Below are 19,407 nucleotides of genomic sequence, written 5' to 3' on the forward strand. Positions count from 1 at the left end.
ATATTTTATCTACTGGTGCATCGTAGGATGTGTCAATTTGCACAACTTGGTAAGTGCAAATACTAACAGACTGAGGTACATTTGCAACATTTTAAGACCTGAATATACATTAAGATACATTTAGTTAGAATAGAACATTCACATTCTTTATTGGTTTGTTATGATTTACTGGTCTGGTCCCATTAAAAGTTTGTCCATAAATATGGCTGACCCGGCATAAACTTGTTAAGGAATTATCAAAGTTATGCCGGACCCTGCATAAACTTGTTAAGGAATTACCAAAGTTATGCCGGACCCGGCATACTTATGCCAAGTCTGCCCATAAGGCAGAGTATATCGTGTCCGACATAACTTTGGTAATTTTTTAACAAGTGTATGCTGGGTCCGGCATACACCCGACCCAAATCTTGCTTTGCAATTTTTTTTTTAATTTATACTTGAGCGGGGGTTCGAAACCAGAACCTCATGATTTCTGCGTGAACGCTCAGGGTTGCAACGCAAAGGGCAAAAATTAAAGACCAGCAATATGAGGGGCATAATTTAAAGACCACAAATATGAGGGGCAAAATTTAAAGACCACTCCAAAAGCAGGGCAATCTGCGCAAAAAAGTGCCCCTCATCTCTGCCGGAAAAGTGAAGAGACTCAATTTTGGATCATTTGCACTTTTGGTCCTATTTTGTGTTGGTCTTTAATTTTGTCGGCCAATTTGCACGATTGTCGTTTGTTGCGGGTGGTCTTTAATTTTTATCCCTCAAATTGCTGCTCTTTAATTTTTGTCTTTCGCCTAAAATATTTTAAGGTTCTGAGTTCAAATTCTTGCTTAGTCGTAAAAATTAAAAAAAATTCGCCAGGCAAGGCTTTGTAAAAAGTTCTGTCTTATGCGACAGACTTTGGCTTAAGATAAATAAAAAGCATAACTAAAAATTTGTCTTAAGGGATAATTAAAAGTCTGCCGGAGAGGGCAACACTTTGCTTTATAAAGCAAACTTTTAGTTATGTCTTAAGGAAAAGTTTTGCTTTACAGGCCAGACTTTGCCTTAAGGCATAACTAAAAGTCTGCTCCGTAAGGCAGAACTTTTCCTTAAAGCATAACTAAAAGCCTGCCCCGTAAGACAGAGCTTTTCCTTAAGACATAACAAGGCAAAGTCTATGCCTTATGGGACAGACTTTTAGTTATGCCTTAAGGCAAAGTCTTTTTTTTTTGCGCGGATTGCCCTTTATTTGGGGTGGTCTTTAATTTTTGCCCTTCAAATTGGTGTTCTTTAAATTTTACCCCTCGCCTAACAACCCAAGGTTGTGGGTTCGAACCCCAACTCAGTTTAAAAAAAAAAATCGCAAGGCAGACTTTGTAAAATTCTGCCTGCCCATGCAAATTCTGCCTGAAGGCAGAATTTCTGCCTTAAGGTAGAATTTAAAGACCACTATTCTGAGGGGTAAAAATTAAAGACCACCCCCAGCAAAAGGCAATCCTGCAAATTGCCCGGTAAAGTCTGCCGCATAAGGCAGAACTTTTTGAAAAGCCTTGCAATGCGAATTTTTTTTACTGAGTGAGGGTTCGAACCCAGAACCTCAGGATATTTTCGGCCACCTTTTCAAGCGATGGACTAAAATTAAAAACCACCCCAAAGGAAGGATAATCAGCGCAAAAAAAATGATTTTTGTCCCCTCGTAACAAATAGCTTTCTCGTAGGTTATAATAGCCTGTTTGGCCAAGTTTATTTTTTCTCAAAAGTATTTATTTAAAAAAGCGAGGCTTTTAGGTAGAAAATAGTTTCCCAAAAGTACTTTTGAGAATAATACACTTAGAGATACTTTTTAGTCAAACACTAAATTGTTGTTTAAAAGTGCTTTTTAAATTAACTGGTCAAATACAAACTGCTTTTTGTCAAAAATATTTTTTTGAAAAATACTTTTCAAATAATTTTAAAAACTTGATCAACCAGGACTATAAATATATATTTCGCATTATAATTTTCCACAAATTATGCCTCGGTCCTCAACGATCTCGTTTAGTTCGATTTTGAACGGTTAAAAATTTAAAGACCAGCCCCATCTCAAGGACAAAATTTAAAAACCAGTTCATTTAAAGCCAAATCGTGCAATTTCTTCAAGTTGAAGAGACTCCAATCAGCTGAACAAAAGAAAATTTCCGCTGGAAGTATTTTAACTCGATAGCTCATAGCTCAAAGGTCCAATTTTAACTCTGTTCATTTCTGATTCTTCATATTTCGTTTCTCCTTTATATTTAAATTAGATTTGTTTGGTTTCATTTTTCTCTTTGTTTTTTTTTTTTCTCCTTAAAATGAGAGTGTTGCCTTTGATTACTTTACACTTTAACTGTGAAGTAAATAGGATTTTAATTTACTGTTGGAATAGAACTGTATCTTTGGTTGATTGAAATCCTTTTTAGCACCTTGAGTTTAAGGGAAAATTACGCTCTATATCTACCAGGCGAAAATATTTACACGCTTTAGCCCATATTTTGAGTTTGTAACCCGGTTTAGCTCATAGTTGTGTATAAACATCTTTTATATAAGGTTGATACATTCTGTATAATGCTTTCCCTAGGTATAATGTTGTATAATATTGTATAAACTGAAAATATGGCTACGTGCAGTGGCGGAGCCACGATTTTCGCCTAAGAGGTTCAAATATATGAAGAAGTAAATGCACGAAGAGGTCAAGGGGGTTCAACATCTACTATATATACATAAAAAAAATAATTTTAACCTCGTATATAGTGTAATTTTTCGCCGAGGAACCCCTTGGAGACTAGTTAGCTCCGCCACTGGCTACGTGGCGTAATATTTTATGTTAGGGCTGTATATTTTTGAAAAATTTCCCGTGTTAAAAGCGTTATCTTTCTCTTTACTTTTCTTCTTTGTTTAGATTTGTCTTTTGTTTCAATTTATTGTAGGAATCTAATTATTAGATGTTGGGGTGATCTTAAGTTATTATTGGTTTTTTTTTATTATTGGTTTTTTTTGCTTGAAAGGAAAAGCTTTATTAACTTGTAGTAACTAGTTAGAATTGAACAATGCAGAAGCAAGAGAGAAATAGTTGTGAATTCGTGATTAAACTAGTTAACTTGTATTTTGTGATGGTTTCGCTTCCGTTATTTATTTTTTCCAAACTGCTTTCATTTGCTTGCCTTGAGCCGAGGGTCTATCGGAAACAACCTCTCTACCTCTGCGTACACTCTACCCTCCCCAGACTCCACTTGTGGGATTACACTGGGTATGTTGTTGTTGTTGAAGAATCATTTAGTATTTGAATGAAATGGACCAGAGTAGAGTGGAATGGATATAGAAGATTTCATAGTCGACCTATAACTAGTATAGGATTGAGCCGTAGTTGATTGATACTAGCTCGTTTTCATACTTTATTACTTGGAAAATGTAACCGAGACTTTTTGTAGTATGAATCCTAGTTGCGTGATGCAGAGTTATATAGTTACTGCTAAGTGCTAATCTTGGTCTATGTATGCTTGATAAATGTTAAAATGTTTAATTTCTATCTTCCCTTCTTGCAGTTTACATGTTTACAAATATCCAAAGGCAAGAAGAGCGCACCGGAAAATATGGGACTCCGAGGGTGCAATACCTTCAGGTTAATCCTGCAACTCATTATATTGATTGCCTGCCATTATGAAAGAAAGAACACTAGAACTGCAATATTTTACATGTCAATACTAAGTAAAAAGTATTTGTGCATGACAATTCCTTGATTAGCACAGATCTTGTTTGCATGTTTTCCCAATCAGTTCTTTGATTCTTGTTTCAGGAATTGGTGAGTCAGTTTCAGAATGCATCTGCTGAAGGTATGCTTAGATATTTATTTAACTGCTTTGTTCTGTATCTACAAACTTGGTTGCTGATTAAGACAAAATCTTTTATCAGAATATCATATTGACCTTCTTGTTGAGTCAACTCCAATTATTTTATCAACAAGTTCATAGGTGTTTTCCAGCTTACAACAATGCTTATATTAATATAAGAACAAGGTAGCATTAATACTGTCAAGTCACTAGGAATTTGAGTTCATATTTGGCACCCAAAGGTGTGGTCTAGTGGTCAATGAAGTGGATTGAGAACCATGAGGTCTCAGCCTCTCAGGTTCAATTCCCAACGGAGGCAAAACACTAGGTGGATTCTTCCCATTTAATCTAAGCCTTTGTCGATAGAGTAATCCAGTACCTGTGTAACTATGTTAGTGGGAGGTAGCAGGTGCCCCATGGAATTAGTCGAGGTGCGCAAGCTGGCCCGGACACCATGGTTATCAAAAAAAAAAAAAAAAAAAAAAAAAGTTGTGTTCATATTTGTGATTTCAAGGTGATTTATTGCGGTTTTGAGTTTTCATGCGAGATGTTGAATGACAAAGCAACTGTTAGTCTGACCAACAGATATCTGTTAGCTGTGGCTACACAACTACTTTGGTCCCCTCAAAAAGAAAGAATTTTTTTATAGGAGTAACTGCCTAATTACTCAGATGTCTGTCCTCCCATTAGTATCAGGCTATCGCTCAGAGCGCAATCAGTAATGCTGACTAATAGAGTCTAGCGTATTTTGGTGGCTGTTTAGTGGAAAGTTAATTTCATGTTTGTCAAGATTATGGCACATATAGTAGTCAGTAACTGCAATTTGCTTTCGTTTCTCACTTCTTGTTGTGGCCTCTATATGGTTTGATAAATTCTTGTTATTACAGAGACAAAAGAGAAGATTGTTGCTAATTTGGCGAACTTTGCATATGATCCTTTCAACTTTACCTTCTTGCGCCAGGTTAAGAAACTTCCTAATGAGTGTTTTGAGTTGTGTAATCATCATATTTGGTCTCTCGCCTCAACATATCTTGTGATATTAAACAGCTTAATGTTATAGAACTTTTCCTCGACTGCTTAACTGAGCCTAATGAGAAGCTTGTGGAATTTGGGATCGGAGGGATCTGCAATGCGTGTGCTGGTAAGATAAAAGCTTTTAGAATTTTATCTTGATTCCATGATAGGGGAAAAAATTTCCTCTATCATGTCAGAATCATTACAGACTTTCTGTAATAAACTGCTCCAAGAATTAACTCTGCTCCATGTCAGTTGATGCATTTGTAACTTGCAGATCCAGCAAATGCTGCTGTTGTCACTCAAAATGACGGTATCCCTCTCGTCATCCAATGCTTGTCAAGTCCTGTTAGGAGCACAGTAAGCACATTAACAAACATTTTCTGGTGTTACTGTGTTATTGAGTGCTTTGCTCTTTACATGGTAAAATTTGCACATATACATAGTGAGGAGCACGTCAAACTAGCTGTTGTAATTTGAATTTCTAGAGTACCACTGTTTTGTCAATCTTGTTAATAAACTTGAATAGAATTTGCTAGGTGCAGACTTATAACTCTTATACAATGTACTTACTGTTAATAGTTGGTCTCATGACTTTTTGCCACTTCAGGAAGACTTAATCTTTTAGTATTTATGGTCCAGTCTCAACTGTTCTTTTTTTTTTTTTTTCCTTCTTTTCGGCTGGTCGTTGTTACTTCTCAAAGTCTAGTGTCAATCACTTACCAACATCCTCTTTGAAGGCTCTCAGGAATCCTAATTGTCGATGTCTTCACACTTGTCCTACAAACACATTATTGTCTTTGCATATGCACACGAAGAGATACAGTCACGTAGTTATATGAGTTTATGGATTTCAGTCCAGGTTGTAATGATATGAAGTTGAAACTGGCAGGTAAATTACGCGTTAGGAGCTCTGTATTATCTTTGCAATGCATCGAACAAGGAAGATATCTTAAAGCCAGAAGTAATTGATGCAATCAAGAGTTATGCAGCTGCAGGTGAAGTTAGTACAAGCTTCAGTAATTTGGCTCAGGCTTTCTTAGATAAACATGTTCCTGAGCGTAACTGAGATGAGTAGAAGGTTACAAGCACTCTCTGAACATACTCCAATTGTGGTGTTGATTGAGGCGAATCTAGGACTAGACCTTTATGGGTTCTGAATTCTAGGACAAGGACCTCAAGTGCTAGTAGCTGGGTTCTTTAACTTAATTTTTGTACATGTTTAATGTATTTCTTAACACATATACAGGTTCTGGGAGGGAAAAGAAATGAACTTCTGTTGGAGCAATGTTTCGGCCACTTTTAAAGCCATTTAAAATGCATGACGTGAAGAAATCGATATTGATCCTAACTCAATTCTAAAAGTTAGCTCCTGAGTTAAGAATTGTGTGAGATATGTAAAGAGGCAAACAACCTCATCCTACACTGATGTGAGACTTCAACACCTACACTGATTTATTCTTCTCCTTTTTTCCTTCAAGTGAAATAGAAAACTCTCTTCACCATACAACACCTTCTGTTCTCATTCTTCATTTGTTGTGTTTCCTTTTCTTTTGGTTGATGGTGTTTGTTCACTAGATTTACTAAAAAATTCCATGTATCCCAGTTTAAATGATTGTTTTAGTCAGGTTCTTCTGAACTTACCATTTACATTATTCATAAAGAAACTCTTTCTTAAGTGCCTGCTTGGACATGCATGGTTTTCACTATTTTCCGAAATTTTAGTCCGGAAAACTATTCGGACATAGAGATGATACAATTTTTTCTTAATTCAACTTGAGGTTGACTCCCGGAATTTGCGGATTTTGAAAGCTTCAAAAACTCTTTTCACGATTTTCATTTCAAATCACTCACAAAAATTCAAAAACAACTCCAATTTATATTCACGTCCAAACAAAATTTCAATTTCCAAATATCGTCCAAACAAAATTTCAATTTCCAAATATCGTTTTCAACTTAAAAGCAGATATTTAATTTCACAATTCTTATATCCAATCGCACACTAGATATCGTACAAATGATTCTTTCACGAATCCGTCATATCCCATAACACGAAATACAAAATGGTCCTTTTATGTTTGCGGATTCAAAATGATCTTTTAAGTATATTGGTCGAAATGTCAAAAGTGAATATTTTCATCTCCCGTAAATAATTACTAATAAATTTTGACTCTTGAGATTTTATGAAAACTTCCAAATGCTACACTTATCTTCCTATTTATTTGTACGTAACAGAATGGACTCTCAACTATAATTAGCTGTTGTACGTAAAATATAGTTAGCGTTCATCGTAAACAAAATTTTATGCACTCAGCGTAGTAAATAAAAATGGCATTATCTCTTCTATATAAGTCAAAATGTTTTTCTTGATACTTTCAACCAAACTCGACGTTTCAAGGTTTTGCTTTTCGTTACACATCAATTCTAAAATTAAACGTTTGGCTTCTAACAAAGACAAGTGTCCATAATGACAAACAAGTAAACAACAAATATACATAAAGATGATAAACTTGAAATACAAAGGATAACCCCACAATCGTCTCTCATCAAAACACACTCAAACAAAAGCCAACTCATACCTAAAAATCAGAATAAGTAAATCCAAACAAAATACTATTCAAAAACAAAAATAGAAAATGGCTAAAAGTGCAAATTAGATACATGAACGGTTCTCCCAAAATAAGGAAAAAGAATTTTGTTGATTTTTTGTTTTAAAAATAAGACACAAACTTTGTAGGCTTTTTACTTTGGAGGATTGGCCTTCACAACAGTGACAGGACACGTTGCATTTTGCACCACGTAATTGCTTACACTTCCAAGTAATACCCTGCAAATATTAAGCAGTTGCAAAATTAAACCCCACATTTAGTACAACTTATTATATTGAATTATGCTAATTTAAGATCACTAGAACAATCAGTTGGATAGTGCAGCTTGTATATTCTTTTATGGCCCTTGAAAAATTACTGAATGTTTGTTATATTTTTTTAATCTTATAGATAAAATATTAAACTATCGTCTAAACATTTGAAAACTTTAGACCGTGATCTAACCTTTTTTATAAAATTTTCAATTTGTTCAAAAAAATCTTTAAATCATACTGTAAAAAGTCCATAAGTTGGAAGAGAAATAGCCCTCTTTTGGACAACTCGTGAATTTTTTAAAAATAATTCACCTAAGTGTGACCCGACAAATGAGGTCTAGCGAGGATGAGTGTTCGCAAACCATACCCTCATGACCTTACCCCTAACTTGTAAAAAGGTAGAGAAATTATTTTCAATAAAACCCATTGTAAAAAGGCAGAGAAATTATTTTCTATAAAACCCTCGAAAAGAGATTTTCAAAAACAGGTTTGAAAAATACGAAAGAAAAAATGACCACTTTGATTGATGGAATTATGGGGTTTACCTTTTAAGAACTCCTAAACCTCTGCTTCCAACCACAAGTGTATCAAGCTTGAGATGTTGTGCAGCTTCACAAAGTTTCTCCCTTGCATCTCCCCAATACACCTTTGACATCACTGTTACCTGTTCTCAATTTTCCCACAAATTAATGAATTCATACCATAAAGCGGTAGATTCAAAATTTTAAGTTTATAGGTATCTACAACGATTTCATGTAGATATACAATAATAACCGGACCAACAAACTAAATTCCAAGATAAATATTCTTAAATACTTAAAAAAAAATTAATACAAATGCATGATTCAGATAAAAATTACTGGATTCCCCTGAGCCCGCACTAATTAAAAATCTCTATCTTTCTTTTTCAACACAATCTCTCGGACCAACAAACTAAATTCCGAGCTAAATATTCTTAACTACTAAAAAATTTAATTTTTTTGATACAAATGCATGATTCAAATAAAAATTACTGGATTCACGTGAGCCCGTACTAATTAAAAATCTCTATCTTTATTTTTCAACACACTACAATAAAAAGGGTAATTTGCGGAGATTGAAAATTACAATTTGCCAGAGTTTTGGCCTCCTCAAGCAATTAGGTGAGGCTAAAACTCTCGCAATTCAACCCCACAAATTATTCCTTTTTTTATAGTGACACAATCTCTCGGACCAACAAACTAAATTCCGAGTTAAATATTCTTAAATATTTAAAATTTTAATTTTTTTAATACAAATTCATGATCCAGATAAAATTACTAGATTCACGTGAGCCCGTACTAATTAAAAATCTCTATCTTTATTTTTCAACACAATCTCTCTTCCTTAAATAAGAGGAAATTTGAAGACACGTGTCGTTGGTCAAGTCATCGCGACAGAAGAAGGTGGAGGAGAAGAACAAGAAGAGAAATAAGAGTGAATATATTACTACCTTTTTAAGCTTGGAAACAGGGTCAAGCATATCAAGAACCTCTTTATCAGGGTCTAATCCATAATACTTAGACACATTTATCTCTTTAAATTCATCCAAAGGTATCAAAGCTGCAAAATGATACCAAAAAATGAAAATCAGCAACAAATATATCCAATTAATCACAATGAAATAAGCAAAAAGAATTAAGAAAAATAATAATAATAGATACATACGTGATCCAGTGTCCTCAAAGAGTTGCTTGTTAGTTGGATCAACTTTAGAAGAAACAACATGGATGATTATAATTGTATCACCTTCTTCTATTAGATTATCAATTGCCCATTTTAGAGCTAATTTGCTTGTTGCTGAATAATCCATTCCTATTCCTATTGTACGTACTTTTCCCATTTTTTTTCTTTCTATTTTTCTCTCTTTGTTTTTTTTTTTTTTTTCTATGTATTTATCAGTAGCTTGTTGGGTTCATATATATATATATATATATATATATATGAATATCTGGCTTTGGAATCTTAATCTAATGCATAGAGTAGATGTTCTTGAAGGACCTAGAAGGTGCATGACTTTATGTTTCTTAATTGAAAAAAGGAAAAGAGAACTAAATTTGCTATCCAGATGGATTTCTGGGTGTGTGGAAAGACGGAAAAAAGTTTCTGGGGGCGGAATATAACGTTTATTCCTTCCGTCCTAATTTATATCAGGATTTAATTGAAAGACGAAATTTAAGTAAATGAAATTTTTTGAACTGTATGGTCTAAAATAAGTCAAAGAAATTTTTATGGTTAGATTTCATTGAGGGTAAAATTAAAAAAATTGAGCTAAATTGTTACTAAATATGAAAATGTGTCATTCTTTATGGAATTGACTAAAAAGAAAAGAGTGTTACATAAATAGTGATGGAAGGAGTATATTTTTAACAATACGGCTGTTCGATTGAATTTCTATGGGTTCCTGTGATGATTTTAAGTTAATTTATACGATATTAAGTGACAATTTTAAGTTAATTTATACGATATTAAGTGAATATTTTATTATTATATCATATAAATAAAATTTGAGCAAAAGATATTAGGTTTTTGTGCCCTGATACTTAATAATTTGTTATTATATACACAGAATCTGAATCAAGATCACGTTGAACTTATAACTTTCTAGAGGTAGTATTAAAGACTAAGAAATGTAATATTTGTTTTCTCTCTTGAGATTTTTTTTTCTCTTTACATTTTTTTGATATTTTACTCGGCGTTTGTATCTACTATGAGATTCTAATTAATTTAACTTTGTATCGTATAATATTCATAAAAAATAAATTACTCTCTATTAAAAAATTTAATAATCTCTAAGCTCGAATCCAAGATTTCAGATTAAGAACAAAGAACATGATAAATGATGATTTAGGAAAAAATGAGAAATATACACCGTACTTTTACTATGTCTTTATGAGATGACAAAGTGAATATGGCAAGATGTCTTTTGATGATAAAGTTGTCCCAATCCGATCTAATCATGCTTTAATTTGTGTCATTTTCATCTTTTTAAAGTTTTTTAATTACCATTTTGTAGTTAATAAATTCTCACAGTTTCTCGAATATTTTGTGTGATGTCGAAAAATAATTAGAGAACTTCGAATATTTTTAACTTCTCTTTTTAAAGGAGTCACCAATGGTATTAAATCATACTATGTTATTTAATTGGTCATCTAGTTTTCTGTCTAGTAAGAGAAATCAACTAATATTCTCACGAAATGTAGTTATTTTTTGTTACAATATTTTCTTTGCTCTTAAATGTTCTGTTCTTTAATCAACACATAAATTTTATATTTTCACTCTTTGATAATCGATATCACCAAGGACCAATCTCTAATTTCTAGCACTAAAGATTTAACAAATCAACCTCCTATGCTCTATAACTTCATGACAAACCAAATGTCGAAAAATAAGTTGTGAATAATCAATCATAGAATATTTTTCATAAAAAATATACACATCTCGTGAATTATGAGCTTGCCTCTCTACTAATTTTCACTTAAATAATGGTCTTAACTCGCTTATCACAGGGTTAGAACTTATAACCTAGCATACAAATCCCTCAACCTTTTCCAATGGAGCAGACCTAGCTCACCTTGGGGCTAATTTTGTAGGGTTATTAAGATATAGTTGTCCCTTTGGGAGAGAACTATTAGTGGCCTTTTATCTTTTAATTGAATTAGTCATCGTAAAGAATTGTGGTAAGATGGATATAATCCCTTCATTCTTAATAAGAGATTTCGCGTTCGAGTTCTGAGAACGAAAATAATTTTTAGTTTTTTTTTCTTTAATAGATCTTGTGCGATACGAATCCAAATTACTCAAGGTCCCAAAATAAATACCGAATACTGGATGACAAAAACAAATTAGTCAATTCTTTGGTTCTCTTCAAAGAATCTAACATATGCAAATATGTTAACCAAGGAAAACAAGTTGGTGGATTCTCCATCTAGACTTCTCACCAACTCATTTGCCTTTACAATTATACCCTCATGATTTAACATAGTGCTGCTTGTTTCTCATTCTGCCATGTGGACAAGAATAGATTTTTATACTACATCATATTTAGGCACTAATTCTTGTCTTCTTATATCAGAGTAAGCTTCTGGAGACAGGATCACTACAAAATAGAAGTGTAAATATAGGTTTCCTTATTTATATTCACAAATTAAGGGCGATAACATATTTTATATATTTAAAAGTAAAGTAGAAAAGTTCTTAATATGTATTTCTTAGTTAAGAATTTAGCTAAAATCGAGCTGCCAAGCTTCTTGATGTTCGGCCAAAAATTGCATATATTTAGCCAATGTTGCCTCATATTTTTAGTACTTTTAATAGTCTTTTGAGTATCGATTATATAACTTTTTGCTTAATATTATATTTTTATTGTGTAGGAATAAAGCGGTGTGAAATTGAAGAAATTTGAAGCAAAATTGAATAAAGTGGAAGATAAAAGAAAGAAAGAAAGAAGTGAGACATAAAAGAGAGGGCCAATGATTGGCATATCATGATGCAATGACTGAAGAATACAAGAGAATGAAATTGAAATTTGAAGAACAAGTAGTACGTGGCAGCAGATGAAGAATGGAAGTGCAAATATGATGTGTGTACGTGGAAGAAGAATTCTAGAATGGGAATTGTTTCAGTTCGTGAAAGTGCTTGTGCGTCGCGGAGATTTCATGTCTCCGAAACTTTTTTTTTTTAATTTTAATCATCGGCGTTGCACCCCGCGGCGCGGGTGCGACGCGAGCCCGCTAATTTTTTCCGATCCGAGTTGAATTTGGTTTTTAAAAATTAAAAGTTTTTTGTGTGTTAAATATATATTCTACACTTTTTGACAGAACTTTTTTAAAGACTAGAAGAGCTTGGAGGCCGTGACAGGTCGTAGTCAACTATTTATCTTCTCTTCTGTGTATTACTCGTTTTTACGTTTTTATTCGGATGATTTGTTATTTTTCCTTCATTCCATTTTATGTTACTATCTATACTACGGTTTTGATCCAAAATTTAAAGTTGTCGTTTGATTATCGTTTATATCTATTGATTTTCCATCTTTAAAATTTATTTATTCTACTATATATTAATTTTTGATTATTTACGAAATAATTTATGCTCCGCCTATTTGGGGTACAATGTGAATTGAATAGGGATATGGAATTTGCATGCGTAATAAGAATAAATAGAGAGGATTGTCGATTAATCGTTTCTTTCCTACTTAGGATAGGAATATCTGCTTTCGTTTTTACTCACTTCTCTCAATATCTTTGAAGAAACGTGTTTTTGTCACCCCCGACGACCATAGAAATTTAGGCCTTATAAAGGTAGGGGTAAGATACTCATAAAGTTATAATTAACCCGTCAACCAAGAATCGCACCGGGTATGATTTGTTGACTGTTGTTGTTGTCATGTAGTTCTATCTCTTTCTCCGATAAAAAAATCCGCTCTTTCTTGGTTGAAGTTCATTATTTGCTTTCTTTTATTTTTATTAGTTTATAAATATAAATTTGGATTTTATTTCTTGTTTAGATAATTAGCATTAGTTTAATTTAGTAATTAGTTAATCATAGGTGTGGGTACGATATCTGGACTTTAAATCCTATTTTATTTTATGACAACCGCGTATACTTACGTGTGTGTTTGGGAGCAACAAGTTTTTGTTTTTCTCTGAATTTTTTAAAGGCAAACATCTTTCTGAAATTCTAACTGTGTCCTTCTAAATTATATACACTGATCAGACCTGGCAAATTTTAATTCTTAAAAAGAATAATTTAATTGATGTTGAATTCTATTGAATAATCGCATCGGTATACTATTTAAATGAAGTTCGACTATTTAGACCATTATATTATGCATAAATACATGCATATAACGAAGTCGGTATTGTTATAAATATTTGCCAAGCATATAAATATGTAATCATGTCAGATTAACCCGCAAATTATACATTTAAATAAGGTTATGAACTCAGTTTTCATGTGTTGTAACATTTTGAATGAACCTATTTTATTTTTCTTTCATACCAAATGCCGAATCTTTGCATATTACCATAACACGGCTTGTATAATTAATCACTCTGCACCTAAGTGGTAATTAAAGGTTTAAATTTCAGCAGGAGTTAATTATACCTAAAGATGGTCCCATTTAAAAACTATCTACTTAACTCTTTTTAATTGAAATTTACACTTTCATTATTAGGCACTCAAGATTTTTTTATATCATAGTTACCTACCCCACCCATACCAAAAAGAAAGAAGAAAGATTCAATATATACCTACTTCAATTTCTTAAGATTAAACCAATACTCAAATGGCTAAGAGGTTTGTCATTTGTGCACGTAAAAACCATAGTTGGGCCATTTGCTCAATTTTCACTAAACTGCTTTTAGAGGGTAAGCTAGGAGCCTAGGACAATAATATGCATGTGACACAAAAGTAACTTAGAAGTAATGTGGAACATCATATTACCTTATATCTGATTTATTTTTGTGACAACTAATTAACTGTATCCATATGCCACCGACACCTCTGGCCACTAATGAATTACTCGCTTTTCAATTTTTTTTTCGACATAGTTTGCTTCGGCACGAATTTCTAAACTTTTGGTATCCATTTTTTTGTTTGGTTAATCCGAATTCGCGTTGAAATGTCTCTCTTTGAAGGGTAAAACACTTCCTATCTAAGGTGACTCTTCCCAGTCCTCAAACCCAAGATTCATGATTAAGAATATATGATAATTAATACTCGGCACACAAATTTTATTATATTTTATTTTGATTTTTTTAGTTCTCATCCAATGACCGGTACTCATATTCACGCTCGTAGTTTGACTCGACGAATTGGTACAAAATTTAAGAAAATAAGAATTTATAGTTGTAATTTTAAACTTGTCATAGCATTTGTGTAGTTATGTGACATTTCAAACTTGTGATTTAAATATATTACAATATATGTGTAACTGTAAAATCTTCTCCTTAAGAAAACATAGAAACATGTCATTCTTTTAGAACAAATTTAATGAGATAGTGTTAAATAACGGGGAAAGGGTCAAAAATACCCCTCTACTTTCATTTATTGGCTAACTTTTTAGCCAAAGTAGTCTATATGCCTCGTTACAAGTTGGGGCCAAATATACCCTACCGTTAGCAAAGATTCAAAACTACTCCTTATTTCTAACATATTCCCACATAAGCAAGCCTAGTCATTGGAATTGGGTGACATGGACGCCACATGGCATTTAACTTATTCTATGTGGTGCCTACGTGGCAATTTTCTAAAAAACAATATGGAATTTTAAAAAAAAAATCTGAAAAAAAATGACTTTTATTAAAAAGCTGAATTTTTTTATTTTATAAAACCCTTTTTTTAAAAATAAATTCTCAAAAATTAGATTTTTAAATTAAAAAAATCTGGAAAATGATTTTTTTTTAATTTGGAAAACTGTAAAGTATTTTTGTAAAAAAAAATGGCCTAAAAATATGTATTTTTTTAAAATATGGATTAATTTAAAAAAAATCTGAAAATACTAATTTAAAAAAAATCATTTTCCAGATTTTTTAATAAAAAAATCCATTTTTCCAGAATTTTTTATCTTAAGACACATGTTTTATAAAATCAAAAATTTTAAAAAAATTAGATTTTTAATAAAAGCCATTTCTTCCAGATTTGTTTTTAGAAAAATCAATTTTCCATATTGTTTTTAAAAAAAATTGTCACGTAGGCACCACATAGAATAAGTTAAATGCCATGTGGCATCCATGTCACTCAATTCCAATGATTAGGCTTGCTTATTTGGGAATATGTTAGAAATGAGGGGTATTTTTGAATACTTTGCTAACGGTAGGAATATATTTGGCCCCAACTTATAACGGAGAGTAAAAGTAGCCAATTTATAAAAGTGGGAGGGTATTTTTGACCCTTTTCCCTAAATAAAGTGGAATGAAGGGAATAGCTTAATAATTTATAGCGCTGGAAGCCTTTGGAATAATTGCTTCAAGCTAAATATATACTCCCATATGCAACTTCATTTTTTCAAAATCCCCTTTTACTTAGTAAATTGATACAATGAGGCCTTAGTGTGTTCCATGTCTCACATAAGAAAAGAGACAGGAGTATGGGATAAAAATTTCTTCCATATTCTCCCAAGTGATGTGTTTTACGAACAAAAACACACATCTCTATGAGAAGTGCACCGAAGAAATTAACTTACACCATGTGCTAGCAATTATAACACATCTTTATTGAAACTCATATTCGTCCGAGTTTTTTGTTTTTTCACAACAGACAGTTCAGTGCACTAAATTCTCACTATATTAAAGTTTGAAAAGTATCTGAATTACATAAGTCTATTATATGTTTGAAACTATGTGGTTTGCAACAACCTTATATAAGGATTCATATGTCTAAATTAGCATTTCTAACACAAATTAAGGTCACATTGCAAACAAGATTAAATTTCTTGTACTTGTCGATCTTAATGTTGAGATAGTGAAACAAGCATATTGTGTCACTTCAAAAGAAAAGATAAATTCTTAAAAAAGTGGGGGGATATGGATAGGTTTGGTGGGTAATTTTAAATGAAAATCTATCAGATTAAGGATGGAGGGATTTCATTCATACATCATATCATCCCTTTTCAAATTTTTTTGACGTAGTTTGCTTCGGCACGAATTTCTACCCATCGTTTGGTATCCGTTTTGAGGTTTGATTAATCCGAATTCGCGTTGAAATGTGCCTCTTTGAAGGGTAAAACACTTCCTATCAAAGATGACTTCAGACCGGTGCTCAAACCTAAGATCCATGATTAAGAATATATGATAATTAATACTCGGCACACAAAATTTATAATATTTTATTTTCATTTTTTTAGTTCTCATCCAATGACCGGTACTCACATTCACGCTCGTAGTATGACTCAACGAATTGGTACAAAATTTAAGAAAATAAGAATTTATAATTGTAGTTTTAAACTTGTTATAACATTTGTGTAAGTACGAGACATTTCAAACTTGTGATTTGAACATATTACAATGTGTAATTGTAAAATGTTCTCCTTAAGAAAACATAGAAACATGTCATTCTTTAGACCAAATTTAATGAGATAGTGTTAAATAAAGTGGAATGAAGTGAATAGCTTAATTTATAGCGCTAGAAGCCTTTGGAATAATTGCTTCAAGCTAAATATATACTCCCATATGCAACTTCATTTTTTTTAATCCCCTTTTACTTAGTAAATTGATACAATGGGACCTTAGTTTGTTCCACGTGCTAGCACTTATAAGTTATAACACATCTTTATTGAAACTCATTCGTATGAAACAAGGAAAAGGGTTTTTTGCTTTTTCACGTTTTGACAGTATTAAGACATTGGTCACTAAGTTCTCAATATTAAAATTTGAAAAGTAATCTGAACAACATAAGTCTATTATGTATTTGAACCTACGTGGTTCGCAACAAGCTTATATAAGGATTCATATGTCTAAATTAGCATTTCTAACACAAATTAAGGTCACATTACAAACAAGATTAAATTTCTTGTACTTGTCGTTTCAAATAAGATTAAATTTCTTGTACTTGTCGATCTTAATGTTGAGATAGTGAAAGTGTGAAACAAGCATATTGTGTCACTTCAAAAGAAAAGACAAATTCTAAAAAATGTGGCGGATATGATAGGTTTGGTGGGTAATTTTAAATGAAAATCCTAGAGAAGTTGACAAATCAATTCACTAGCAAGGACCATCATTATATTGCTACCAAACCTAAGATCTAACGAAAGGTGTAATATTTGACATTAGCATGTGGAAAAATCTAACAAATTTTGATCAATCTTTCAACAGAATGACTTAATTAGTGGACAATAGAAAGACTTTAATGAAATTAATAAGATTATTGCAGCATTTTGCTGTAATTTTCTTGTTTATTTATGTCTACTGGGATGACTAAAGTTTTGTTTCGATAAATTGTGTTGTTTATTTATGTCTACTGGGATGACTAAAGTTTTGTTTCGATAAATTGTGAAAGTACATTTTTTAAAGTAGATGATGAAGTGGTGAGATGGATTTGATTTCTCTATCCTTAATTAGAGGTTCAAGTTCAAGATTATTGGAAATAGAGAATTTTAGTAGGGAGCATTCTCTTTTGAATAGCCTTACACGGCACAAATTCGGATTAATCGAGTGGATTTCTTTCCTAAACTAAATAATTTACTTACCTTCAATCGATATCATTTCACTTCGCCCTATGTAGCGCAAAATTGGATTAATTCGATTAATAAACAATATCGAATGGTTACACCGAAATTAAAAAGTAGATGGAGTGATGTGATGTGTAAATGGAATCCCTCCATCCTTAATTTGAAGTTTGGGGTCCGAGACTTGGGTATGAAGAGAGCGCTCTCCTTTTAATAGTCTATAATCTAAATTAATTGGATCTTATGTTGCGGGAATCCGAATTAATTTGGTACTGGATCAATGTAGTTATATATATTTAAAAAAAAAAGAAGAAGAAGAAGTAGATGGAGTGATCATTTTCTTCTCTCAAGTACATCATCATTATCCAAACACTGCTAGCGCAGAATTTGTTTATTCTAACATACTTAACATTTCCCGTCTTTAAATTGATAAATACTAATATTAAGCAATTTAAGTTTAGAATTAAGAGAATACATATATCATTCGACCATGATTAGATGTGAAAATTGTGTTTATGAAAGACACGTATTTTCTATTCATTGATTTGATGAAAATACCAAATGCAAATTAGTTTTTGCCCTTTTTATTTATCTATAATATTAGAAAAATGGAAAACTTGAAAGGAAGTTTACTTCTGTCCTAATGAGGCAAATTTGGGACATTGAAGGGGTAATGAACTTGAAACCTCATTTGAGGTAAATTATCATTTATTTTCTAACTTGATTATAGATAATTAGATATCTACAAGATTACAAGAATTCATAGCCTAATTTATTGTTCATAAACGAGTTAGATTCAAAGTATGTTCCTTCAATGTGTGTATATTCATAGAATGAATCCCAGGTTGTTTTTGTTGCTGGATTTTCTTGGAATAACTTTGAAAACTTGTTTGCTTAATTTTTTTTTCTATTTATGTAGATTAATTCCACCATTTTTTTTCTTTTAAAGATTATTAGTCCAAAAAATTGTCTAAATGTCATCTTTTCAACTAGGAAAATAGAGAATTCTATCTTTATTTTTCTTGAGAAACTCCACTATTTTACCGGTAAAAGAAAATATATGATGAAGTTCTTTTCTTTGTTATTAATAAAGGCTTAGCTAAAATTTGAAATCTATGAGTTTCGAATTTTAAATTTTCAAAGTTACTGGATTTTAAGTTAGTAATTTGTACATGTTCAGTAAATCTTAAGATTAGTATAGAACTTAAACCAAAGTTACTTATGTTTCAATGAATTCAGAATCGACACTCTACCTTTTGCCTCCAATTATTAGTATAGATAGTTGGTAGCCGTTTTAATTTAAATTCACATCGTGTAGAGTCATTAGGGGGAGGAGCATTTCCTATGAGAGATCTTTTCATGATAAAATTTCGAACACGAGAATTCTGATTATAAAATAAAAATAATAATAATAATAATAAATAAACAGAAAAATAATCTTTAAGTTGACGAGTCACGTTCTTCTTCCTAACACCCGTTCACACGTCGACGTTATTTCGGCTTCACTCTCTAGAGAAGCGCGTGGCGAA

At 32.1% G+C, this 19,407-nt stretch overlaps 2 protein-coding genes and 1 long non-coding RNA gene across 3 annotated transcripts; 1 reads left to right on the plus strand and 2 right to left on the minus strand.

Moving 5' to 3' along the window:
- Positions 1-2,972: 2,972 nt before the first annotated feature.
- Positions 2,973-6,188, plus strand: LOC132060375 (uncharacterized). The gene is made up of 7 exons (XM_059453404.1): positions 2,973-3,238; positions 3,534-3,610; positions 3,785-3,821; positions 4,706-4,779; positions 4,866-4,959; positions 5,110-5,192; positions 5,725-6,188. Exons 2-7 carry the CDS (start codon positions 3,539-3,541, stop codon positions 5,899-5,901), a joined length of 537 nt encoding a protein of 178 aa, XP_059309387.1. The 5' UTR covers positions 2,973-3,238; positions 3,534-3,538; the 3' UTR covers positions 5,902-6,188.
- Positions 6,189-7,311: 1,123 nt separating this feature from the next.
- LOC132061017 (universal stress protein PHOS32) lies at positions 7,312-9,594 on the minus strand. The gene is made up of 4 exons (XM_059453898.1): positions 9,382-9,594; positions 9,167-9,276; positions 8,241-8,359; positions 7,312-7,659 (listed from the first exon to the last, which is right to left on the minus strand). The coding sequence occupies exons 1-4, from the start codon at positions 9,554-9,556 to the stop codon at positions 7,575-7,577; spliced, it is 489 nt and encodes a 162-aa protein (XP_059309881.1). The 5' UTR covers positions 9,557-9,594; the 3' UTR covers positions 7,312-7,574.
- Positions 8,523-9,119, minus strand: LOC132061018 (uncharacterized). Its single transcript, XR_009416083.1, has 2 exons — positions 9,004-9,119; positions 8,523-8,564 (listed from the first exon to the last, which is right to left on the minus strand). It is a non-coding gene; the product is annotated as an uncharacterized LOC132061018 (long non-coding RNA).
- Positions 9,595-19,407: the final 9,813 nt, after the last annotated feature.

This window comes from Lycium ferocissimum, chromosome 6, assembly GCF_029784015.1.
Source record: "Lycium ferocissimum isolate CSIRO_LF1 chromosome 6, AGI_CSIRO_Lferr_CH_V1, whole genome shotgun sequence".
Lineage (NCBI taxonomy): Eukaryota > Viridiplantae > Streptophyta > Magnoliopsida > Solanales > Solanaceae > Lycium > Lycium ferocissimum.

Excerpts from the sequence above, each read along its gene's own strand:
- LOC132060375 (XM_059453404.1), top strand. The coding sequence starts at position 3,539 with ATGTTTACAAATATCCAAAGGCAAGAAGAGCGCACCGGAAAATATGGG. Across the intron at positions 3,611-3,784 it reads CGAGGGTGCAATACCTTCAG|GAATTGGTGAGTCAGTTTCA; the intron begins GTTAATCCTGCA and ends TTCTTGTTTCAG. Across the intron at positions 4,780-4,865 it reads ACTTTACCTTCTTGCGCCAG|CTTAATGTTATAGAACTTTT; the intron begins GTTAAGAAACTT and ends GATATTAAACAG.
- LOC132061017 (XM_059453898.1), bottom strand. The coding sequence starts at position 9,556 with ATGGGAAAAGTACGTACAATAGGAATAGGAATGGATTATTCAGCAACA. Across the intron at positions 9,277-9,381 it reads CTTTGAGGACACTGGATCAC|CTTTGATACCTTTGGATGAA; the intron begins GTATGTATCTAT and ends ATCATTTTGCAG. Across the intron at positions 7,660-8,240 it reads GGTTTAGGAGTTCTTAAAAG|GGTATTACTTGGAAGTGTAA; the intron begins GTAAACCCCATA and ends TAATATTTGCAG.